The sequence below is a fragment of the Chiloscyllium punctatum genome, chromosome 22 (assembly GCF_047496795.1).
Source record: "Chiloscyllium punctatum isolate Juve2018m chromosome 22, sChiPun1.3, whole genome shotgun sequence".
Lineage (NCBI taxonomy): Eukaryota > Metazoa > Chordata > Chondrichthyes > Orectolobiformes > Hemiscylliidae > Chiloscyllium > Chiloscyllium punctatum.
The window spans coordinates 34,720,263-34,745,394 of record NC_092760.1 but is presented as its reverse complement, the minus strand read 5'-3'; the positions used below and the strand labels follow the sequence as shown (position 1 = coordinate 34,745,394).

Below are 25,132 nucleotides of genomic sequence, written 5' to 3'. Positions count from 1 at the left end.
AAAAGTTAATTGACAGATCCGTGTGCGCTTGACTGATCACTCCTACAGGCCTTGAGCTATCCATCAGGTGGGAAAAACAAATCCAGCTGAGTTAGGCATCTGCTGGCGAGACAAGTTCCTATAAAGAACTACCAGCCTAAATTAAGTGGGAGATGTCATAAGGTAACCTCGCACAGCTCGCATGTCTGATCTCATTATTTTCAAAATAGCTTCCTGACAGATTGTGTCAGAATCTCTTCAATGTTAAGTTTAGAATAATTTTAAGCTGGGAGCAGATTCCTGCTTTTTATCTTAAGCACAGAATCATTCTGTACCTATGGTTGAAATGTTACTGCAAGGTTTTATTTAAAATGATTAATTAGTCACGAATTAAACATGCCTTCTTTTCAAGTTTGTCATTCAAATTCAAATAAGACATAAGATCTGATTAGTTAGTATTGTCAGTGGAGCAGTCTGTAAAGTCTGTAGAGTGGTCTGCAAGAACAGCAATTAAGTTAAGGCTTTATCAATATTAACTTTTACAGAGTTTATATTCAATAACTGGTAATGGCTACTCAATATCATCAGAAAGTCCCAAAATGCAGTTAAGTTCAATCCATAGCAGATAAGCACTAAAAGTTAATTTTCTACTGGCTTCAACAACCTCAGCACTAAAATTCTCTCTCTCTCGCACTCTCTCTCTCTCTCTCTCTCTCTCTCTCTCTCTCTCTCTCTCTCTCTCTCTCTCTCTCTCGCACTCTCTCTCGTCCTTTTGAACTCTCAAGTCAGCAAACATTCTTTTTCCTCTGTGTCTGCCCCATTTGCAAGTGGTAATAAGAATCCATTATAACTAACAGCATCTGACCGTTAATTACAAAGCTTTTGATAGTACCGAGTTTTGTTTCAGGGTCAGAATAAACAGTCATTAACTTCACAAGGGAATGGCTGTGAATGTTATCACTTGATGTCCTGTTCACACAGATTCACTGATGCTAAGGCACATGTTCTTAATTGCCTTACAGCATCCTGTTATCACTTGGTGAGCCCAGATGTCCCTATCTTGTGCATTCTTTGAGATTCCCCCCTTTTTTTTGAGCCTTCCTGCCTGTCTGTTTTCTAGTGCAGTAAATGTGTTCTATAATTCAGCATTACGTTTTAGTCTAAATGTTTAAAGACAAGTTTTAAGGCTATAGACTTTCTCACATCTGCTCGCATAACATTTCTTTAGTGTTGAAATCATAACGTCTATATAAGGGGGATGAAAATCCATTAACTTTCTCTCTTGCTATTGTTCAGGGGATATTGTGGGTCTGTATGACAGCCAAGGCTCCACTCCATTGGACCAACTTGCATCTGGCATTGTGACGCGCATCACACAAAACTCTATCACTGTAGCTTTTGATGAACCCAGTGATCAGTTAAACTTCGACATTAGCTCTTCCTTTAAACTTCTGAAACTGGCTAATGATGTAACATACAAAAGATTGACACGGTAAGCATGAATCATTTTGACTTAAGAGGCGAATGCATTGATGTGTTTTTAAGTTTAAAAAAATTGAAGTTAGATATCTAATAAATAAATCAAAGATATGTGCAATGCTGAGACCATTTGCACTATATTATATTTTTCTCATTGGATTCAGTTAGCTCCTAACCTAGTTCATACTCCATACATTCTTGGAGAAATGGAAATCAATGACCACTTTTATGGCAATTTATTTGGACATGCATGTGCAGATTGCAGAACAACCCTGTATTAGTACAATGAGATTTAATCTGCCTGCAGAAAATTCTGATTTCATAGAAAAACATGGATTAGGCACTAGACCATTCAGCCTTCACGCTTGTTCCACCAAACAAGTGGATCACAATTGATCTTTGAGTTCCATGTGGCCCCTAATGTCTTGTAATTTGGATCTAGAAATTACCTAACCAGGTGCATAATTTAACCTCCATTCTTTTAGTTTCTATTTTAGCAAATTTTTACTTGAGGTATATTATTGAATTAATTCAGGAACTTCATTTTAAAAGGTCCATAGACATTCCACTGATTTAGCCACCTCTTGAAAGCATTCAGTCAGGTTAATCAGTTACAACCTTTAAATCCATGCCTGTCTTTAATCATCTACAAATTTTCAAGTTGTTCAGTCGCTCTGTACATAATTACAGGCTTCATTAATTTCTTGATGATTGATGTTAGGCTGACATTAGTGGCACTTGTATGATATGAATGATTATCTGTAACTAGACAGCATCTAACCAATTCCACTTGACAATCAGTGGCATTGCTATCAATATCCTTGGGGTAACTAATGAACAAAAACTGAATTTGGACTAGCTGCGGTTTTAAGAGCAGGTCGGAAGCTGGAGATTTTGTTATGTGTAGGTCCTGACTCCCCAAATTCTGTCCATCATCTACAGGTTATGAGTCAGGATTGTCATGGAATACTATATTTGTCTAATTGTGTGTAGGTCCAACAACAGTCACGTAACAGGGCTAAACAGCCTCAATCGTTGGCACCTGTTCTACCAACTTAAACTTTAGTTTTATTCACAAAAGGTCCATTGGCAACAGTGTGTGCAATTAAAGGTGCACTGCTGGAACTTTCTGTGGCTCCTTCAACAACGTTTCAGACTTTTAGAATATGTTTGCCACCTAGAAGGATAAAGGCAGCAACAGTATCGAGATACCACCATGGCAAATTCCTTTCAAGTTGCACAGTATTCTGACTTGGACAATATCATGACTCCTTCATAATTGCTGGGCCAAGATCCAGCATCTCGTCCCATAACAGTGCCAAGGGTAGGCATCCACAATTATTACGGTGGTTCAAGTGCCACCTTGTCAGTGCCTTCTTGAAGGCAATTAGGAATAGGTTTTGAATGTTGTTGATATCAGTGATGCCCATAAATGAAAGATAACTAGTCTGTAATTCCTTGGTTTCTCTGTTTCACTGTTCTGTTAAATAGTGGAGTGACATGCAATCTTTTCAACCTAAACAAATGGCTTCTGAGTCAAAAGATATTTGGAAGTTCATAGTTGAGGCACTGTTCGCATCTACTTATGTTTAAACCTGGTCTGGGAATTATCTGGTCATGGAGATTTATCATTTTTTAGTATCTTAATTTTCTTCATTACTTTTTTAAAACTTATGTTATTTTCAGTGAATCTGTTTCCCAGGTTTTAATATCCTGGAAATGTCAGGCATCTGTTTATCTTTCTCCATTGTAAACACTGATGCAAAGTCCTTTTATAAGTAGTTATTCCCAGTATTTCCCTATTTTTTGTTTGTAATACCGTGACTGTTAATGTTGATTTTGATATCCCTTGCAAGTTCCTTCTCACGCACCCTTGTTGCAGCTCTATGCGATTTGGCTCCCTTTCTTCTTCACTGTAGTTCTCCCACTCTTTGAATCTGTACTTTCACGCAGTATTGTTTATTTTTTCCTTTTAGTGTTATGTTGTCTCCCTCTTCTTTCAATAGCAGTGACAAGCATGATATTGCAAGTTATGCACATCCTTTTCTGACAAAGTGACTCTTCTGTGTATTGCGTCCTGTAAATAGTTAGGCCCACGATCCTCTTTAATTAGTGTTTTTATTTCATGCTTCACACTTGTGTATATGAAAGTCTGACTTCATCAAAGTTGCACTCAGTTGTTTTGTTCATTTATTTTTTATTTCAGTGCTTTAAAGGCCTTGAGCCAGTATCATGCTGGACCTGTTTCCAAGCTCATCGACATCCTGTTTGGCACTTCTGAGCCAAGTTTTCCCTCAGAAATTCTAAGTAAGATCAATTTTTTGTACATCATTTGTTCATTACTCTGATATTTGAAAATGAAGACTTAATTGTAACTTTACAATATAGTGTCATCAAGAACATATAAAGTATATGTTCACTTTGACTATTGTGACCAGTTTTGTTTTTCAATATAGAAGTGTTGGTGACTGACTACATTTTCCTCCAGAAAATAGTCAGGAATTCTGTATTCAGTAGGAGTGCATTCTCTTTTTTTTTGTGTTGTACATACATAGCAACTATAGTGTTAATGTGATTTATTTCCTTTAAGAAACGTTTGTTCCTGGTTTATTTTCCTTAAGAAATCCCAGAACTGTACAATCCTAGCCTGGATGACTCTCAAAGAGAAGCAATACATTTTGCACTCTCACAGAAGGAAGTTGCAATTATCCATGGGCCTCCTGGTACTGGAAAGACAACCACAATTGTGGAAATAATTCTACAGGCTATAAAGCAAGGTCTGAAGGTAAGCCAATGATTGATAAGATGTTACGTGGGATAAAAGAGCAGCTCCAAATCATTCAGAGCATGCTTGAAATGTTACTTGAAAACCAAATTGAAGAGCAAGATAAAACCAAGGAAAGAAATCTTGATTTTATACTGATTTGGAGATGTCAGTGTTGGACTGGGTGTACAAAGTTAAAAATCACACATCACCAGCTTTTACACTGTTGGCCATTGTATTGGAAGAAGAATGTGTAGCAGATTCATAAAAGCTAAGAGGTTAAATATGTTAAAAAGAAAATGTTGAAGGGGTGTGTAGAAGTGTGGATGGGTTACACTAAATGGATAACTGAGAGACAACATTGATGTGATTGGTTGAATGGCCCCTTTATTTTATGCTGAAGACTTCACTGTTTCCTTTTTAAGATATTATTGGATATACCATCAAATTTGAGACAACAAAGGAGATGAGAGTACATTGAAATGATGCATAGATAGGATGATGATTCTGTCGACCTGGATCCTTCACTGGTGCTCATATCAGACTGTTTTGATAGAACAATTACGAAGTTGTTTTAATTAATAATTATCCACCAACTTACTAAAGTGCAAATTGATTGATTATTTCCATTTCCATATTCTGAATTGACTAATGCATCTAACCTACACATCACTGAACCCTATTAGCAATTTAGCATGGCCAATTCACCTAATCTGCACATCTTTGGATTGTGAGAGGAAACCGGAGCACCCGGAGGAAACCCACGCAGACACAGGGAGAATGTGCAAGCTCCACATAGTCGCCTGAGGCTGGAATCAAACCTGGGTGCCTGGTGCTGTGAGACAGCAGTGCCAACTGCTAAGCCACCGTGCCTCCCCTTAAGTATACATTCAGTTCCATCATAATTTCAGGCAATCTATTTGAAATCATAATGACTTAATTTGTTTATTTTTAATTCTACTTCTTTACCCATTAGTCTGCTCTTTAGTTCAGTTATCAGCCAGTGTGATTCTAGTAGACTGGGATGGCGTAATTAGGAAGAGTTGAGTGGAATGGGATTGATCAACCTGATTTTATTTCAACCTGTTGTCTTATGCACTGACCTGAACTTTGCTGCCAGCAGTGAATGAATTGAGCTCACTGGACACTGCATTGAAAGCGATCCAATTTGCTCCATCATAGAAGTGAACATTTATGCCCTTACTGTTATTCTCCGTGCAGAACCTGAGCTATTTTAAATTTGTTGCGTTTGAGAGCTTTGGATTGTTGGCATTGATTGCTGCATCCTCTGTAGGGGGTCTGTGCTGAATAAGATATTGACAAAAATCCAAAAGCAAAATACTGTAGATGCTGGAAATCTGAAATAAAAACAGAAAAACTGGGGTAGTCCTCTGAAATCAATCAGGTAGAAGAATCCTGACAGCCCACAGGGGGTCTAACCCAGCAATGTAGGGAAAATTTGAATGATACACAGATCCTAAACAAAGGTGCCAAGCCTAAAAGTGATGTATGTTTATTGTGTAGCTTTTGGATAAACAGGACAGCTGCTGACTTTCTGTATTTTTATAAGCATGTCTACCCTCCTAAACCAGCTGTTGAATTTATTCCATAGTAAACGTGAGCACCCATGTCCTTACCATTGTCCGCATTGCAAAATCCATATCATTAAATTAATCTGTGTTATTTGTTTGTGGTGACTTATTGTTATTCTGATGGCTCCAATTACTGAGAGTAATTGATTACCATTTTATATGTTGCTAAATATTGGCTTCTGTGGTAGCGTTCCTACTCTTTGAGCCAGAAGGCCCAGGACCAAGTCCCACCTGATCCAGAGGTGTGTCATGGCATGTTTGAATGGGTTGATTAAAAATATCTAGATTAAGTGAAAGCATAAAAGCATGTTAGCAGAATGACACCCTAACAACAATGGAAAAATATCAAAAGCTGCTGTACCACTTTTGAACTATTCTTACAATTATAATAATCTCAAAAAAACTGGCGAACTTTAGTTTATTTTGTTCACCTTTCTGTACAACAGAGATTTTAAGTGTGAAATGCACCAAATGCACCAGTTCCATCATGGTTTTCCCTTTTGGCTGTCTCTCTATAATTTGAATGGGGTTGTTTTTGCTCAAACATGGCATTCATAGTACTGAGAGATACTAATCACTATGTTTGACAATATTATGGCACACATTTGGGCAGTTGAGGCTTGGACCCCGGCCTTCTGGTTCAGGGATAAAGGTAAAGTCAACATAGTCTCAGAGGGCCATAGGGCTGCTCTCTAATTAAAGAGAGTCAACTGTGGTAAGTTTAACTTTAGGGTCACCACACATCAGTCGAGGGACACAGCTGAGAAAGCAGGACCTTTATGGTAACCTCACCTGATACGGGAATTGATACTGTGCTGTTGGTTCACTCTGTATCACCAGCCAACCCCCTTCCAGAGGTAGTGATGCTTCTAGTGTGGCAAAAGAACTCTTCTGCTGGTGCTGATAGTCTGTGCTTGAGTTCAGACCCAGTGAGATTAGTCGTAGGGATCTTAATTATTCAGCTCCTGCGTGAAGGGATTTGAGAGCAAGACCAATAGAATTAACTGTGTTTCATTCGCCAGCCTTCCGGCATTTCACTGAGACATAAAACCTGGTGGAATTTGTAAACTACCTGACTGGTTTTATTTGCTTTCTTAGAAATGTGTTTCACAAGGAGGAGGGGAGATAAAGAGCCAGCATGACTTGGAGCCTGACTTATGTAATAAATTTCTAATTCAAGAAAAAAAAATCACACGTGGGAATTAGAGCCAATAACGAAGCATGGGGTGATAACTATTTTTAATTTTCCCTTTTTTCAAAAAAAGTCTTTAAGGTATACTTTACTGGTGATTTAGTTCTAAATTTGACCAGGATTGGAATTACAGCATGTTATTGAAATTCAGGAGTTGTTTTCTACATTTTTTCAACTTTAAAATTAGCTAGATTGAAAATTGCTTTCCTAAGTATCACAGGGACACATCACTGTGGGGCTAGAAATGTTCATCAGATATCCTATGCCTCAGTGTAATTACTCTGTCTTCGAATCCCAAAAGTGTGGAAGCAGGCCATTCAGCCCACGAAGTCCAGACAGGCTCTGTGTAGAGCATCCCACCCATACCCCACCCTAGTCCTGTAACCCTACATTTCCCATGGCTAAGCCTGCACATTTCTGGATACTAGGGGCAATTCGGCATGGCTACGTCTAACCCCATCTAACCCCTGCACATTTTTGGACTGTGGAAGGAAACCCAGAGGAAACCCATGCAGCTGTGAGGAGAATGTGCAAACTCCATGCAGACAGGCGCCTGAGGCTGGAGTCGAACAGAGGTCCCTGGTGTCGTAAGGCAGCAGTGCTAATCGCTGAGCTACCATACTGCCCAAAGTCCAAAGCATTATAATATAAAAGTAAACCAAAATAATACACCATATATATCTGTGAGTGTTATGATCCCTGACAGCTAAACATGTCTAATTTTGATCACTCTGTTTCATTGATCTGGATGTCGAGTGATGCCTTATCAATTAACTTTGTTTTTAAAATTCCTTCCAAGGTGTTGTGCTGTGCTCCCTCGAACGTTGCTGTTGACAACCTTGTTGAACGTCTAGCGCAATTTAAAACACAGATTTTGCGTTTAGGTCACCCTGCACGACTGCTTGAGTCCATCCATCGTCATTCTTTGGATGCGATATTAGCTAACAGTGACAACACCCAAATAGTAATGGACATCCGGAAGGACATTGATCAGGCTTTTGTGAGTAACTCCATAAAAGGGAACCAGATTGCAATTTTGTTTGATTACTTTCATATTTCTGGAGAATTGTACTTTTTTTTAAGTCATCTAATTTTCAGTGAATCTGCAAACTGAATTGAATTGAATTGTTACTTATGAGTCATGGAAACAGACCCTTAGGTTCAACTTGTCTGCACCAACCAGATATCCTAAAATGATCTAGTCCCCTTTGCCAGCATTTGGCCCATATCTCTCTCAACCTTTCCTATTCATGTATCCATCCACATGTCTTTTAAATTTTATAATTGTACCCACTTCCAACACATCCTCTGGAGACTTGTTCCATATACGTACCACCCGCTGCATGAAAATGTTGCCCCAGGATTCCCATTTAAATCTTTCCCCTCTCTCCTAAAGCTATGCCGTCTGATTTTTGGACTCCCCTGCCCTGGAAAAAAGACCTTGGCTTTTCACCCTATCCATGCTTCTCATGATTTTATAATTCACTGTAAGGTCATCCCTCAGCCTCTAACACTCCAGGGAAATCAAAACGCAGCCTATTCCGCCTTTCCCTATCATTCAAACTCTCCAGTAAATCTTTGCAACATCCTTGTAAATCTTCTGTGAACCCTTTCAGGTTCAACAGCGTCTTTCCTGGAGCAGGGAGTTGAATGCAGTATTCTAAAGGTGGCTTCACCAATGTCCTGGTCAGCTGCAACATGCCATCCCAAATCCTATATTCAGTGCACTAGCCAATGGAGGCAATCATGCCAAACACTACCTTCACCACTTCACTTTCAAGGAACTATGCACCTGAACCCAAGGTTTCTTTTGTTTGGCAACACTCCCCAACACCTTGCTGGAAAACCTGCTACAAATTTTATGTTAATCTGTCAATATTTTCGTAAACATAGCAAAATTTTTATTTTGCCCCAAGGCAAAATTGAAAAAGACACAGGAGAGAGGAGAGAAAGCGCATTTTCGTGGTGAAATCAAGACTTTGAGAAAGGAGCTGAGAACGAGGGAGGAGGCAGCTATCGTACAAATACTAAAAAAAGCCAGTGTTGTGTTGGCAACTAACACAGGTAGGCCTTATAAGGAACAAAGACACAATCTACTTGAGTAAAGAAGAAATTTTATTTGTTTTTTGTACATATGTGCCTGGACATATTGCATTATGGATAATCATTCTGATAAATGGATCAGCATGGTACATGGTCAATACTGCATTGAGTTGTGGGTTTAGAGTTTGTGCCCAAGTCCTAAAGTGAAAGTTGACCTTTTATCGCAACATTTGTTTTTATGGATCTTTTTGCAAAGTGCGCTTTTTTTTAATGTGTTATGTGACAGCAAAGGCATTGTTGTCCTTTTTCCTGTCAATAAAGTATGGAGATTAAAGGCTATGTTTTCAGAATAGATGATCAGGCCAATTTCAATTTGGTTCACCTAGGATGGTACGTAAAAATCAAATGTATAAAAAAGTGATGTTCTGTGAGCTATTAACAGAAACATCATGTCAACAGTAACCATATTTTTATGCACCAAAGATGCCTGTTTTACTTATAAACATTCAACAATATCTGTAGTTCTCTGACCATGAATTCAAAGATAACAAGAATAACAATACAAGTTTGTGATATAATGGGATTGAAATCTTACTATTGTAAATCAATTGTCTGACTAGATTCATTTTTACACCCAGTTTATCCACTGATATTTTACTTTTCTTCATTGCTCTTTGTAATTTCTAGGTGCCTCTAATGATGGTCCATTAAAACTTCTGTCAGATGATTACTTTGATCTTGTGGTGATTGATGAATGTGCACAGGCACTGGAAGCAAGTTGTTGGATACCATTAATGAAAGCCCCAAAATGCATCCTGGCTGGGGATCACAAACAACTTCCTCCAACCATCATTTCTCACAAGTAAGTCCACTAAAGGTAGTAAGAGGCTCTGTATCAGCTTGTCATGTGGAGCTTTGCCAAGGGCTTTGGTAAAGTCCACATAGGGAACATGCACCACCATGCCCTCAACAATCATAAGACCATAAGACATAGGAGTGGAAGTAAGGCCATTTGGCCCATCGGGTCCACTCCGCCATTTAATCATGGCTGATGGGCATTTCAACTCCACTTACCCACATTCTCCCCGTAACCCTTAATTCCTTGTGACATCAAGAATTTATCAATCTCTGCCTTGAAGACATTTAGCGTCCCGGCCTCCACTGCACTCCGCGGCAATGAATTCCACAGACCCACCACTCTCTGGCTGAAGAAATGTCTCCGCATTTCTGTTCTGAATTGACCCCCTCTAATTCTAAGGCTGTGCCCACGCGTCCTAGTCTCCTCGCCTAACGGAAACAATTTCTTAGTGTCCACCCTTTCCAAGCCATGTATTATCTTGTAAGTTTCTATTAGATCTCCCCTTAACCTTATAAACTACAATCCCAGGATCCTCAGCCGTTCCTCGTATGCTAGATCTACCATTCTAGGGATCATCCGTGTGAATTTCTGATGGACACGCTCCAGTGCCAGTATGTCCCTCCTGAGGTGTGGGGCCCAAAACTGAACACAGTACTCCAAATGGGGCCTAACCAGAGCTTTATAAAGTCTCAGTAGCACATTCCAACCCGCTTGAGAAGCATTCGCTTTCTTAATCACGGATTCAACCTGCATGTTTACCGTTAGAGAATCCTCGACTAGCACTCCCAGATCCCTTTGTACTTTGGCTTTATGAATTTTCTCACTGTTTAGAAAGTAGTCCACACTTGTATTCTTTTTTCCAAAATGCAAGACCTCATATTTGCTCACATTGAACTTCATCAGCCATTTCCTGGATCACTCTCCCAAACTGTCTAGATCCTTCTGCAGCCTCCCCACTTCCTCAGTACTACCTGCCTGTCTACCTAACTTCGTATCATCAGCAAACTTCGCTAGAATGCCCCCAGTCCCTTCATCCAGATCATTAATATATAACGTGAACAGCTGCGACCCCAACACTGAACCCTGTGGGCTGCCATTCCGAAAAAGAACCTCTTATCCCAACTCTCTGCCTTCTGTCAGACAGCCAATCCTCAATCCATGCCAGTAGCTCACCTCGAACACCATGGGCCCTCACCTTACTCAGCAGCCTCCTGTGTGGCACCTTTATCAAAGGCCTTTTGGAAGTCTAGATAGACCACATCCACTGGGTTTCCCTGGTCTAACCTACTTGTCACCTCTTCAAAAAGTTCTAACAGGTTTGTCAGGCATGACCTCCCCTTATTAAATCCATGTTGACTTGTACTAATCCGACCCTGGTCTTCCAAGAATTTAGAAACCTCATCCTTAACGATGGATTCTAGATTTTTACCAACAACCGAGGTTAGGCTAATTGGCCTATAATTTTCCATCTTTTGTCTTGATCCTTCCTTGAACAATGGGGTTACAGCAGCGATCTTCCAATCATCCGGGACTTTCCCTGACTCCAGTGACTTTTGAAAGATCTCAACCAATGCCTCCGCTATTTCCTCAGCCACCTCCCTCAGAACTCTAGGATGTAGCCCATCAGGGCCAGGAGATTTGTCAATTTTAAGACCTTTTAGCTTTTCTAGCACTATCTCTTTTGTAATGGCAACCATCCTCAACTCAGCCCCCTGACTCCCTTTAATTGTTGGGATATTACTCATGTCTTCCACTGTGAAAACTGACGCAAAGTACTTATTAAGTTCTCCAGCTATTTCCTTATCTCCCATCACTATACTTCCAGCATCAGTTTGAAGGGGCCCAATGTCTACTTTTGCCTGTCATTTGTTTCTTATGTATTGAAAGAAACTTTTACTATCACTTCTAATATTACTGGCTAGCCTACCTTCATATTTGATCCTCTCTTTCCTTATCTCTCTCTTTGTTATCCTCTGTTTGTTTTTGTAGCCTTCCCAATCTTCTGATTTCCCAGTGCTCTTGGCCACTTTATAGGATCTCTCTTTTTCTTTGATACATTTCTACATTTCCTGACTTCCTTTGTCAGCCATGGCTGTCTAATCCCTCCCCGGATAATCTTTCTTTTCTTAGAGATGAACCTCTGCCTCATTATGAGCAGCACTTCCAATACCCTCATTCGACTTTCTCTCATCAGCCTTCCTATCCAGTTTGCTGATGGGGTCTGATCTGACTGAGCTCCTTCTCAACCAATCATCCCTCCTATTCTTGTGTACACTGCCAAACAATCAGTTCTCGTAATCCTTCTCCTTCTGTAACATCCATTCACCAGGACCTTTGCCATGCATGAATTTATTGTGGATAGTTACATTAACGTTATTGTAAGAGTGGCACGGTGTCTCAGTGGTTAGCACTGCTGCCTCACAACGGCAGGGACCTGAGTTCAATTTCCACCTCTGGCAACAGTGTGGAGTTTGCACATTCTCCCTGTGTCTGCATGGGTTTCCTCTGGGTGCTCTAGTTTCCTCCCACAGTCCAAAGATGTGCAGGTTAGGTGAATTGGCCATGCTAAATGGTCCGCAGTGTTAGGTGCATTAGTCAGAGGGGAATGGGTCTGGGTGGGTTGCTCTTCGGAGGGTCGGTGTGGACTTGTTGGGCCGAAGGGCCTGTTTCCACACTGTAGTGAATCTAATCACTATTGTATACTTGTATACTTATTGTATACTTGGCTGAAGAATGATGATATCTTTCCCCTTGATGAAATCTTCAAACCTGGCTTTATCTTCCACCACTTCCCCAGACCAGATTTATCACCTAATCACACCACAGTCTAACTCCCTATTTCTAGCGCTTTCTCATACATTTGAGCATTTCACGTTGTTCCAATCCTTGTCTCTCATTAAAAATGGTAATCTAGCATTTGTGTGGCATGTATGGTTCTTGCTACTTTTAGCCCATGCGTGGAATATTGTCCAGGTCTGGTTACATACAGACATGGATAATTTCAGCATCTGTGGAGTTGCAAATGGAACTCAATATTCATCACCTTCTGACGGAGAAAGTGTAATAGATAGAGTTACAGATAATTTGGAATGAAGGATGTTACCCTGAGGAACTGTGGCAGCGTTGTTCCAGAGCTGAGATTATTGACCTTTTAAAAACCACAGCCCTTGTCTTCCTTTGTGCTAGGCAAGACTCAATGAGCAAAGACATATCATTTTAATTTAAACTTTACAATATGGTCATGACTCTAATGCTCCCAAGGGCAGTTCCTCTCATGTCATCTTTCTTGTCATTCAAGACTTTCCATAAAGCCAACTTAGTTGATTATTATTCTTGGGAAGTTCTCAGGACCAAGACTGACTTGTTTCCTCTCCGGTTTGGTGGGATTTCTTTTGAAGTTTGCAATGGCTGCGAAGTTTAATATGTGATCTGTAGAATGCTACATGTGGATGATGCTTGAAGAGTTGGGTGGAACGAATGTTTCAATTTTTGTATTCCACCCTGCTTTGTCCTTGTATTGGCACATTCTTGATGGTCTCTTGATGTGTCCAATGCCTTCTGAATGATTCTTCTCCATTTTCATCAGTCACATCCACAAGTCAATGGACCTCTTCAGGGATGCTTTGGAGAAATGGTCTCAGCATGTCTATGATCTTTATGGAGGCCTCTTACCATAGTCAAATTCTGTGTAAGGCTTCTGCCTTAGGAACCTGCTGTCAAATGTATGAATGACATTTCTCATCCAATGGAGCTGGTTTTGAGTGTTTAGAACTGGAATGCTGAGCCAATTGATTTGGGTAAGAATTTTGCTTTTGGATCGTTCTTCTGACCAGATGTGGATAATCTTATGAAGGCACCACTGGTGATGCTTCTTCAGTGCCTTCAAATTCCTGTCTATGTTGTTCTGCTACTGAAGCATTTCGGAAACTGGGCAATCACTGATGGCCAGGTCTTTGGTCATATCATTGAGATTCTGGTCCTGAAATACTCTTTTCCTCAGTCAAAGGCTGAGATAGCACTTTGGCGGCAATGATGAATTTGATTATGTTATGTCTGCTTTCATTGAGCAGAGGCTCCCATGGTGCGGAAAGTGGTTCAATTCCAAGATCTCTCTGTTGTCTTAATTAATCTATTGAAAGGGAGGTTTTGTACTGTGGGTGCTGTTTAGTACATGACCTTTATTTTTCTGAGTGTTTAGCAATAGGCCCATTTTCTCTTGTGTTTCAGAGAAAGAGATAATGAGCTCAGTTTCTGAATGAGGACACACACACGAGCTGCATACTAAAGTTGTAAGACTGTGGTTGGAGTGGTTTTGATTTTGAATTGATGGCAGTTGAACAGTTTTTCATCAGTCTTCTAGTCATCTTCATAATTGTGGGTAATTTGCTGGTGGTGAGGTGCAGTTTTACAGTGAGGACAATGGAAAAGAAAGTTGTATAATGACACAGCCTTGTGTGACCATGGTTTGAACCTAGGTAAGGTTTGTGGTAGTTCTGTTAGTGAGCCATCACAGTTGGCATGTCATCATGGAGTAGTTGGAAGATAATTACAAATTTCAGAGAGCAGCTAAATTTGTTGAAGGTTCTTAGTGAGCCGTTGCAGTTAACATGGAAACAGACCCTTCGGTCCAACTCCTCCATGCTGACAAGGTTTCCCAAACTAAATTAGTTGCATTTGCCTGCATTTGGTCCATATCCCTCTAAAGCTTTCCTATTCATGTACTTGTCCAAATGTCTTTTAAATGTTGTAATTGTACTTGCAGCTATCACTAGTGTGAAAACGTTGCCCAAGAGGTCCCTTTTAAATCTCTCCTCTCTCATCTTGAACCTTGCCCTCCAGTTTGAACTCCCCTACTCCAAGGAAAAGACCATTGCTATTCACGTTATCTGCCACTCTCATGATTTTGTAAACCTTTATAACATCACCCCTTAACCTCCCACGCTCCAGCGAAGAAAAAAGTCCCAGCCTATCCAGCCTTTCCCTATAACTCAAACCCTCCAGTCTTGGTAACATCCCTGTAAATCTTTACTGAACCCTCTCTACTTTAATAATATCCTTCTGACAGCAGGGCGACCTGAACTGCATACGATACTACAAAAGTTGCTTCACCATTGTCCTGTACAGCCGCAACATGACATTCCAACTCATATACTCCGTGTTCTGACCAAAGAAGGAAAGCATGGCTCATGCCTTCTCACCAGCCTGTCTACCTGTCACCTTTCAAGGAACTATGGACCGGAATTCTTAGATCTGTCTTTTTGGCAACACTCCCCATTAATTGTATAAGCCCTGCCTTGGTTTGTCTTACCAAAATGCAATATCTTGCATTTATATAAATTAAATTTCATCTGCCACTCTTCAGCCCATTACCCCAGTTGATACATTGTACTCTTAGATAACCTTCTTCGCAAGCCAAAATGCCACCAATTTTGGTGTCATCTGCAAACTGAATGACCATGCTTCCTATATTCTCATCCAAATAATTTATATAAATGGCAAACAATGGTGGACCCAACACCGACTCCTGCAGGACACCGCTGGTCACAGGCCTCCAGTCCAAAAAACAACCCTCTACCACCATCCTCTGTCTCTTACCTTCAAGCCAATTTTGTATCCAATTGACTAGCTCTCCCTGTATCCCATGTGATCTAACTTTACTAACCAGTCTACTGTGTGGAACCTTGTCAAAGGCCTTGCAGTGTTATGATTAATGCTGAGACTATAGGGTAGTCAGCATATGACAAATATCCCAGTTCTTGACTAAGCATTTAGTTAAATATTCTGAGACTTCTTTATTTTCGCTCAGTATCAAATTTTATTTTGATAGTAGTCTTGGGAAGTGGCTTAGGATACTTTGCAATGTTAAAGATCATGAGCAATGGAGGAGGACAGTGTAAGTAGGCAAAAAAGAGTTGGTGCAATGTGATCCGTGAATATATCCACATTAAAAGAGTAATAATTGTAGCATTGTTAATAGGTGATTGGTGGGCACTTGGTTACTACCGGAAAGAATGGATTCTGCAGACATTGTTACTTCAGTATCTTCAATGTGCTCATATTTCTAATCCCCAAGGACAAGTAAGGAAGAAATCCTGCATGTTTGTAGAATTTTAGTTCATCTCTTGCTGTGTACCATACTTGTTTACAGCCCTACTTGGCAAGCTGTAAGTAATTGTCTTTCTAAATCAACACTGATCCAATTATTCACAAGAATGTGACCTCTGTAACTCATTTAAGCTCTTGCTAGTCATGAATAAAAAATATTTTACCCTTGCAAAAGAGTAATTGAGCTCCATCAGCATTACCATAACATACAATCTATGAATTTATCTCAATGACAAATTCCACTGTAAGCGACATAACTCTTTCTCTTGCAATTTCTTGTGCCTATTTTTGAAATAATATTGCCTTGTTTCTCTGCTCAAGGGAACAATATTTCCTGTGAAGCAAAGATGCCAATTCAGTGGAGATTTGAAATTGTAACGAGCAGTATTTATAAAAACTACTCAATATTACGCTTCAGGTGGTGAGATTAATTGCTATTATTATCACTGAAGTTTGAAGTACCCTTTGGGTCACTAAGGTGTTTTCATATTTGAGCAGAATATAATAGCGCATACAGGGGGTCACTGATCTACAAACATCTAACTTATGATGCTTGTACTTACAAACGCAATCTTAAACTGACATACTTACATAAAGTCATAGAGATGTACAGCATGGAAACAGACTCTTCGGTCCAACTTGTTTGACCTGCACTGATGAATGGCTGCTTCATATTGCCCTGCATTGTGTCCCAACTTGCATACAAACAAGTTGATGAATGGAACCTGTTCGCAATCAGGGGTCTGCCTGCAAAATAGACAATGGAAAGGTAGGTTAGATTAGATTTTATTGTTGCATGCATCGGAATACAAAAGTACAGTGAAAAATGTACAGAATCGCCACTCTCCGGTGGCATCTTAAAATACAATAGTTGGAATTAAAAAGAGCCGCAATTACAGAAACAGATATAAAAGGAAAAGAAAATATCCAGATCACCCTCACCACCACCTGCGCCATGAGTCTTGAGCCGAGGCTCACCAACACTGCTTGCGCTGGATCCACCATTGCCGCGGTGCTGCCGTCATTGCGACTGCCACTCTGCCGCCACAGATGCCACCGCCTCGAGTCCTGTGCCTTACCACTGCATGCGCCAGACCCACCAATGCCGTCCCTCGCCGGAACCACCTTGCTGATGCTGCCGCCATCTTGGAATCAATTGAAGCATCAAGAGTCCACAACCTTCCTGAACAAATGCAAGAGTGTAACCCTTTGAACCAGCGCTGACATCAGAGCCTTTGTCAATGCTGATGCCGCTGACACCACCTCGGGTTCTATGCTGCGCCCACCAATGTTGAAATCACCATGCTCCAACACCAGCTTTTGCCTCTGGGCCCATGCTCGCTGCAGTCTCTGATGCCACCAGTTCAACCACAGCTGAGTTCCCCAAGGGCAAACGGTAAGAGAGAACTGTAGAAAAAAGAAAATTAGAAGGAAAACTATTTATATATAAAAAAGAAATAGACGGGGAAAAAGCAGTGGATGAGCAGGAGTCCAAACACTGCTAGGGACTGAAAAGAGCTTTTCTTTTGGATCAGAAGCATTATTCAGGTACCATATAAATAGGTTGCTTGACTATTCTGACATTGGAAATATGCTCATCTCTAGTGAACACAGACACAGTTGGAGAGAAATTGGAGATGGTAAAAATAAATATAAAGAGTCGGTATTTAAAGAGTATGCAGATTCAAAGTAGAAAAGCTGCTGCATCTGGATAAGGGTCAGGTTAGCTTGAAGAGGGATTTCCAGATGGAGGGACTGGTCACAACCTTCAACGTGGGAGTGGTGCCTGAGGACTCGAGGGTTGCAAATGTGATAGAAAGTTGTATTCAGAAGTAGGAACCTTTCAACCTAAATATGAATGCATTTCCCAGAGATATTAATCTGGGGCAAAATTGATCAGCACGTGGAAACCTACGAGGTAAAGAATGAAAGTTTCTTTGACTACCTTGACTGAGTCCTTTAGGAAGGAGGTCAGGATCTTCGAGTGTTGCAAAGAAGATTTGCACAAATTGTACCAAGGATGAAAGACTGCAGTCAGGTACAGAGGCATTAGAAACTGTAGTTGATCGTCTTAAGCATACAGGATGAATAATGAAAGACTTGATGAAGTGGTTTAGTAAAAGCAAGGATTAACTGATTCCAGTGACACGAGGGGTTCAGTAACCAGACAATGCAGATTTAAGATAATTGACAAAGGAACTGGAGGCAATAACAGGATATGCTTTTTTTATACCAAGTTATATGGAAGGCACTGTTTGGAATGATGGTAGAAGAAAGTTCAATAGCCTCCTTCAGTAGAGATGTAGATAAAAGATCTGCAGGACAATGGGGATTAAGCAATAGACTGGAACTAATTAAATAGTTCTTTTAAAAAGCATGTTGGACTCCATAATTTCCTTCGGTTCCAATGAAAACAGTAACTTTCAAAAGGCACAGTTGGTATTTTTCAGAATGCTTTTCACAGCTTCTGAACCAATGCAATAGAAAGGCTGCTCAATGTGTATGAACAAATTTTCTGATAGCCCATACAATATAATATATACACTATCTTGTAATGAATTCAAATTCCCACTTCTTTGAACAAAAGCATAGGATGGTCAACCAGCTGCCTTTTTAGATGCCTTAACAAACAAACTGCCATGGTAGGTCAGAAACTAGAAACCTCACTTAACGAAATTGCATGAATGTTTTGTCTTTGTTTTCATGATATTGCTATATTTTATGCTTGCTTGTTAATTTGACTTTCTTAGGCCAATGATAGCCATCTCACTTAGGTTCAGTGAACCGACTCAGCACAGACCAAGATCAAACGTTGGACCTAATACAAATGCAAAGTACTACGCATGCTGGAAATCTGAGCCAAAGGCCAATCAACCACAACTGTCAATGCTTGAAATAAAGATAAGGAATGATGGAAATGCTTAACAGATCAGGCAGCATCTCTGCAGAGAGAAACAGATTTGGCATTTTGGGTTGATGACCTTTCATTGGAAATGTGCTGAAAGGTCACCGAACTAAAACGTTAATTCTGATTCTTTTGCCAAAAATGCTGCCTTACCTGCTAAGTATTTATATCATTCACACATAACTCTCCTCATAACTAAGACTCTCCATCTGAGTCAACATCCTGGTGAATCGCTTCTGCACCTTCTCCAGTGCATTCGCGTACTTCCGATTGTGTGGCGAACAGGACTGCACACACAGGATTCCATCTGTAGCCTAACCAGTGCTCTGTAAAGTTGCAACAAGATCTCCCAATCCTATATTCTATATCCCAGCTAATGGAGGCAATATGCCTTTTTCACCACCCTATCTGCCTGTGCTGGCACCTTCACAGAATTGTGGACTTACACCAAGGTCCCTATGTTCCTCAGTGCTCCCATAGGACCTACCATTAATTGTACAATATATATATCTTTCCCTTATTAGACCTATCAAAATGCATCACCTTGCACCTGTCAGGATTTTGTAGTAGAACATATGGTAAGGCTGTCAGCACATACTACTTTTAAATGGCTACTCATACAACAGTTTCTAATATTTACACGTGCAGTTAAACTCTGAAATTAAGAAGTCACTCCCAAAATTACATTATATTCTCCTGGAAGCTTCACTGCTGCCTCTCTGAGAGAAGCAGCATCCAGATATATGGAAAGGTGTGAATTTGGGGTCGGGGAGTCCAGAACTAGAGGGCATAGGTTTAGGGTGAGAGGGAAAAATGATAAAAGAGACCTACAGGGCAACTTTTTCACACAGAGGGTGATATGTGTATGGAATGAGCTGCCAGAGGAAGTGGTGGAGGCTGGTACAATTGCAACATTTAAGAGGCATTTGGATGGGTATATGAATAGGAAGGATTTGGAGAGATTTGGGCTGGGTGCTGGCAGGTGGGACTAGATTGGGTTGGGATATCTGGTTGGCATGGACGGGTTGGACCGACAGGTCTGTTTCCATGCTGTACGTCTCTATGACTATGACTCTATGTGACAAGTGCAGAGTAAACAAACCAGAAAAAAGTTTGAAAAGAAAAACAAAGTGCTGGAGAAACTCAGCAGATGTGGCAGCATCTGAGAAGAGAAAGTGCTTTGAATCTGGTGACCCTTCTTCAGAACCTCTTCAGAACAAGAACTGCTGAGTTTCTCCAACAATTTCTGTGTTAGTTTCAGATTTCCGGCAAATGCAATTCGTTGGTTTTTGCTCAGAAAATGCTTGGGCCTGTTCACTTGCATTTACTGCAGTAAATTTGCTGCAGTAACAAATTGTACTTGTATGACATGATCAACTTAGTAAAATGTCCCAAATGTTATCAAACAGAATTTGATACTGAGGGAGATATGACAGCAGATGATCAAAAATCTTGGTTAAAGAGGCATGTTTTAAGAGGTGGCTTAAAGGAGAAGAGTGAGGTGGAGCGTGTTAAGGAAAGAATTTCCGAGCTTTGACGTTTGAAGGTATGGCCACTGATGGAGCAGGAATTAAAGGTGGAATGCAAGGGAGGCTAGAATTGATGGAGCACAGATGTCTTGGAGGTTTATAAGCATGAAGTACATTAGAGATAGAAAGTGTTATAACATGGAGACAGATAGCTGAATCAAATCAGCCTTCCTGTCTCTGTATTAGCAACGCAGTAAAATTAAAATACTTAGTTAACCTCAGAATTGACCCCAATGGTTACTAACCTGACTTTTTGAACAACCAGTACCAGACTGTGAATAATCAATAGCATGACACCAGGCTTCTAGCGTAAACAAAATATTTAACTATTTATTAGTAATACAGTAGCTTTAGCACAGCAGAATTAAATCGCAAGGTATTCTAATTAGTATTTATGATTTACATGCAAGCCTCTTTAATTCTAGCCCCAACTCACACATGAAGACAGGCAAATAGGCACAGTTAAGAAATAAATCAAAAAGCAAAACAGCCAGTTCATTTAAGCAGATATAATAATCTGATGAGTCACCTGCAGATAGGATTATATCTTGCTTAGTTTCTGATGACAGTAATGCATGAATATATCTTCAAGTAGGCTATGAGAAATATTCATTTAATTCATATAACTGAGATTCTATTCTCTGAAATATCAATAAGTTGGTACTCGGAGGATAACCGGGAGCAAGCAAACCTCCATTTATAGCATTCGCATTACACAATCCTTTTTCCTGAGCAAGTCCAAAAATGAGTTCAAATTTTGGCCTCTCTGTAACAGACTGACGAGATCCTAGTTAACATGAAACATCAGCTTGAGCATAATACGTCTGTGGGGTCCAAGTGGCTCTGGAGCACTTTTTAACAAGAATTAAGCTGCAATTAACTTTCAGGCCTGGCCTCATTCTCCTGGAATGTTTGTTCTCCCTTTTTTTGTTTAAATAAGCTGCTGCTCACAGTCCAAAAGTCATCTTCAGTTCAAAGTTCCAAATCAAAAGTGATTAACTTAAGAAGTAAAATAATGAAAAACCAGCGAGCGTTTCAAACAAAACGAGCAGTGTTATGGAAGGAACTACCCATTCTCACCTGAGTATAGCATCCAGGCCATTTAGTTAGCAGACTTTGGGATACATGCCCTTTAGATGTCCTCAGCATTCTTGGATAGAGTTGGAGAAACTCTTGATATCTGTGCAGGAGAGTATATGTGACGGCATAGCATTGGACTTGCTTATGGTTCAAGCCAGCCGGGTTGGCAAAAGAGGCAATAGTAACATGAGAATATATTTTATCCGCTAAGTGGTTAGAACCTTGAATTAACTGCCTGGGAGTGTGATGGACGCAAAATTAATTGGCGGCTTTCAAGAGAGAATTGGACAATTATCTGAAAGGAAAAAAAATATGCAGGACCAAAGGAGAAAGGTAGGGGAGTGAAGGTAGGCCAGCTGCAATTGCAGAGGTATAAAACAATGAAAATGATCCAAATAGCCTCTTTCTACGCAGTTACTGTTCTGATTTTATGGATGAGGTACTGCTGGTGTTTGTGGAGCTATATCCCAGCAGGAAAGGAATAACAAATATGTTGATACCAAAGATTTCTTTACTATGCGATAGAACAAAGTTTCTGGCCACACAATGTCGTGAACTATTGAGTGAAGGGCAGAAGAAATGTGAGAGGTTCGAATCATCATAGACTCGAAAGCCACCAGCAATCTCTACCATCTAGAAGGATAAACAGTAGGAGGTACGTGAGAAAACTGGTTAGTCCAAGTTCTCCAATTTACCCATCATTCCAACTTGGAAACATGTTGACCCTTTCATAGCTGGGTCAAAGCGTTGGAATTCCCTACATAACATAACCTTCAGCAAGCTGACTCTGCAGTGGTTCCACAGTATAGTCCACTATCACCTTCTTGAGGGCAATTAGGCTTTTCTAGGACATTTATACCTTAAGGTTGAATTTAAAGAGAAGACTGCAGTTATGAACCTTGTAATTGAGGAGCAGTGTTAGTGGAGGTCTGGGTGCAGGACTATTCCTGTCTAGTTTAGCACCAAACTTTTAGCATTGTCTGGGGAAGGGAATGTCTGTGCTGCACATCAGTAATTATATGAGAGAGTTTTTCATCGGACACTATGCTGGCTGGGAGCTGAAGACCTTTTTCAGGAAGTTATGGTTTAAAATTAATGTTAAATGTTTGTACCAAGCTTTTCATTTTAACAAATAATTTAAATTTGCCATTGCTTGATTATCTTGAAAATAAGGCTTTATTTCCATGTCTGAATAACCTTAGGGCTCACATTATCAGCCTGTGGCATCAGAAATTTCAAGTTACGGGATCATTCTAGATGGTGAACTATTGAAAGTATTCTATTGAATGTGCAATATTTAACAAAACAAATTAAGGTTGTATGGTAATGTATTCTAGTAGTCTTCTTTGTGTACACCTAGTTTTGCAGATGAACAGCAAATTATTAGTGTGATGCTATTTTTATAGTTGTACTCTGCCCTTAATTGAATATGCCTGTCTGTCATATTCTGTCATATTTGGGTTTCCTTTGCAGTTAACTGTTCTTTCAACACTTCCAACAGAACTGCAGCTAATGGCCTATCACTCAGCTTGATGGAGCGACTAATCCAGAGATTTGGTGATCAGATGGTGAGAATGCTGACTGTACAGTATCGAATGCATAGTTCCATAATGGAATGGGCCTCCAAACAGATGTACTGTGGACGACTCACAGCTCACAAGACGGTGGCGCATCACTTGCTAAAGTAAGCATGGTAATAAAAACAGAAAACACTGGAAACATTCAGACGGTATCAAGAAAGAGAAGTGCTTGATCTTTCAGGTCAATAACCTCTCATCAGAACTGGAAGTTGCTGGATATTTAACAGTTTATACAGTTCCATTATGCCTTACTTGATGTTCCATCTTCCATCCTCTTTTAATGTGAGTTCATCCAAAACTCTGATGCCTCTTTTCCTAACTTTCACCAAATCCTGTTTGCCCATTAACTCAATGCACACAGACCTACATTTGTTCTTGTATGGCAAAGCCTCCATTTTAAAAATTCCCATCCTTTGCTCATCTCCCCAAGATGGTTATCACTTCTTTCTATCTCTATAGCCCCCTCCTGCCTTTCAATCTCTCTACATATCAATGTTCTTCTTGCTCTTTTATGTCAAACTTTGATCAAGTTTATGAAAATCTTGGGAACATTTTGAGAATATAAGAACATAAAAAATATTGACAAGAATAGGCTCTTTGCCACTAAATCCTGCTGCCCCTAAATTCAGTGAAATCATGGCTGTCCTGATAATGGCCTTTGCTCCACTTGATTGCTTGCCAACTATAACTGTGACTCCCTTGCAGATCAAAACTGTGTTTCACTCCTCTTTCAATATATTCAATAACTTAGCCTCAGTTATTCTCTGGGTTAGAAACAGCTCTCTGAGAAAAGAACTTCGTCCTTATCTCCATCTTAAATGGGAGAACTTTATATTGAAACTATTGCCTTGTGCTAGATTTGCCCATGAGGGGAAGCATCCTGCAAAGCACCGACAGAATCAGTTATGTTTCCTAAAGGTCACCTTTCTTTATTTTAATCTCCAATGCACATAGGTTCAACCTTCCCACATAAACAATCCACCTTCCCAGGAATCAAACTAGTGAGCTGTCAGACATATATATTCTTTGTTAAGCAAGAAGAGCAAACTTTAAGTGTGCACTGAGGTACGCCCATTATGTGACAAGGCTTTGCTTTTGTACTCTTGCCTTGCAATGAAGAATAACATTCTATTTGTCTTCCTACTGACTTGCTTAACCTACAAGCTAACGTCTTGTAATTCATGTACAAGGTTGATCAAAGGGGGCAGCACGATAGTGCAGTGGTTAGCACTGATGCCTCATAGCACCAGGGACCCAGGTTCAGTTCTAGCCTTTGGCAAAAGATCTGTGTGATGTTTACACATTCTCCCCGTGACTGCGTGGGTTTCCTCCGGGTGCTCCGATTTCCTCCCACGGTCCAAACATGTGTAGGTTAGGTGCATTAGTCAGGGGTAAATCTAGAGTAATTGGATAGGAGAATGGATCTGGGTAGATACTTTTCGAAGGGTTGATGTGGATTTGTTGGGCCAAATGGCCTGTTTCCACGCTGTAAGGGATTCTATGAAATTGCTGCGCTATGTTATTCAGAAATCTGTCTGTTTAAGTCATATCTTGCTTTTTATTTTTCCACTAAATTGGACAATCAGATTATACTTCACCAGATTTTTGGCCACTCGGTTAATGTATCCTTGGCCCTTTGCAGAATCTTTATGCCTTCTTCCCAACAGCCTTTCCTATCTATCTTGGTATTGCCTACAAATTTGGTTACCATGTATTTGGTTCCTTCATTGAAGTCATTAATATCAATCACAAACAGTTCAGACCCCAGTATTAATTGCCCTACGGCACTCCAGTAGTTAGAGTTTGGCAGTCAGAAATGGATGCATTTATTCTGAGGTCATGTTGCCTGTAAGCTTATCTCTATCCATCCTAATATATTGCTATGCCGGAAGATGAAGCGTTCTCCCTGTAGGTGTCGAGTGGTTAGGATTTGGTGATGGAAGAGGGCCAGGACCTGCATGCCCTTTGTGGTGTGGGAGGGGTGTTAAAGTGTTGAGCCATGGGGCGGTGGGGTTGTTTGGTGCG

At 40.3% G+C, this 25,132-nt stretch overlaps 1 protein-coding gene across 1 annotated transcript in view; it reads left to right on the top strand.

Moving 5' to 3' along the window:
* LOC140493497 (DNA-binding protein SMUBP-2-like) overlaps window positions 1–25,132 on the top strand; it is an 80,062-nt gene that overhangs the window by 18,783 nt on the left and 36,147 nt on the right. The window contains exons 4-10 of the mRNA XM_072591990.1: window positions 1,276–1,471; window positions 3,665–3,765; window positions 4,080–4,243; window positions 7,806–8,006; window positions 8,923–9,070; window positions 9,737–9,911; window positions 23,029–23,211. Coding sequence (XP_072448091.1) covers window positions 1,276–1,471; window positions 3,665–3,765; window positions 4,080–4,243; window positions 7,806–8,006; window positions 8,923–9,070; window positions 9,737–9,911; window positions 23,029–23,211 — 1,168 coding nt within the window. The remainder of the gene's footprint in view (window positions 1–1,275; window positions 1,472–3,664; window positions 3,766–4,079; window positions 4,244–7,805; window positions 8,007–8,922; window positions 9,071–9,736; window positions 9,912–23,028; window positions 23,212–25,132) is intronic.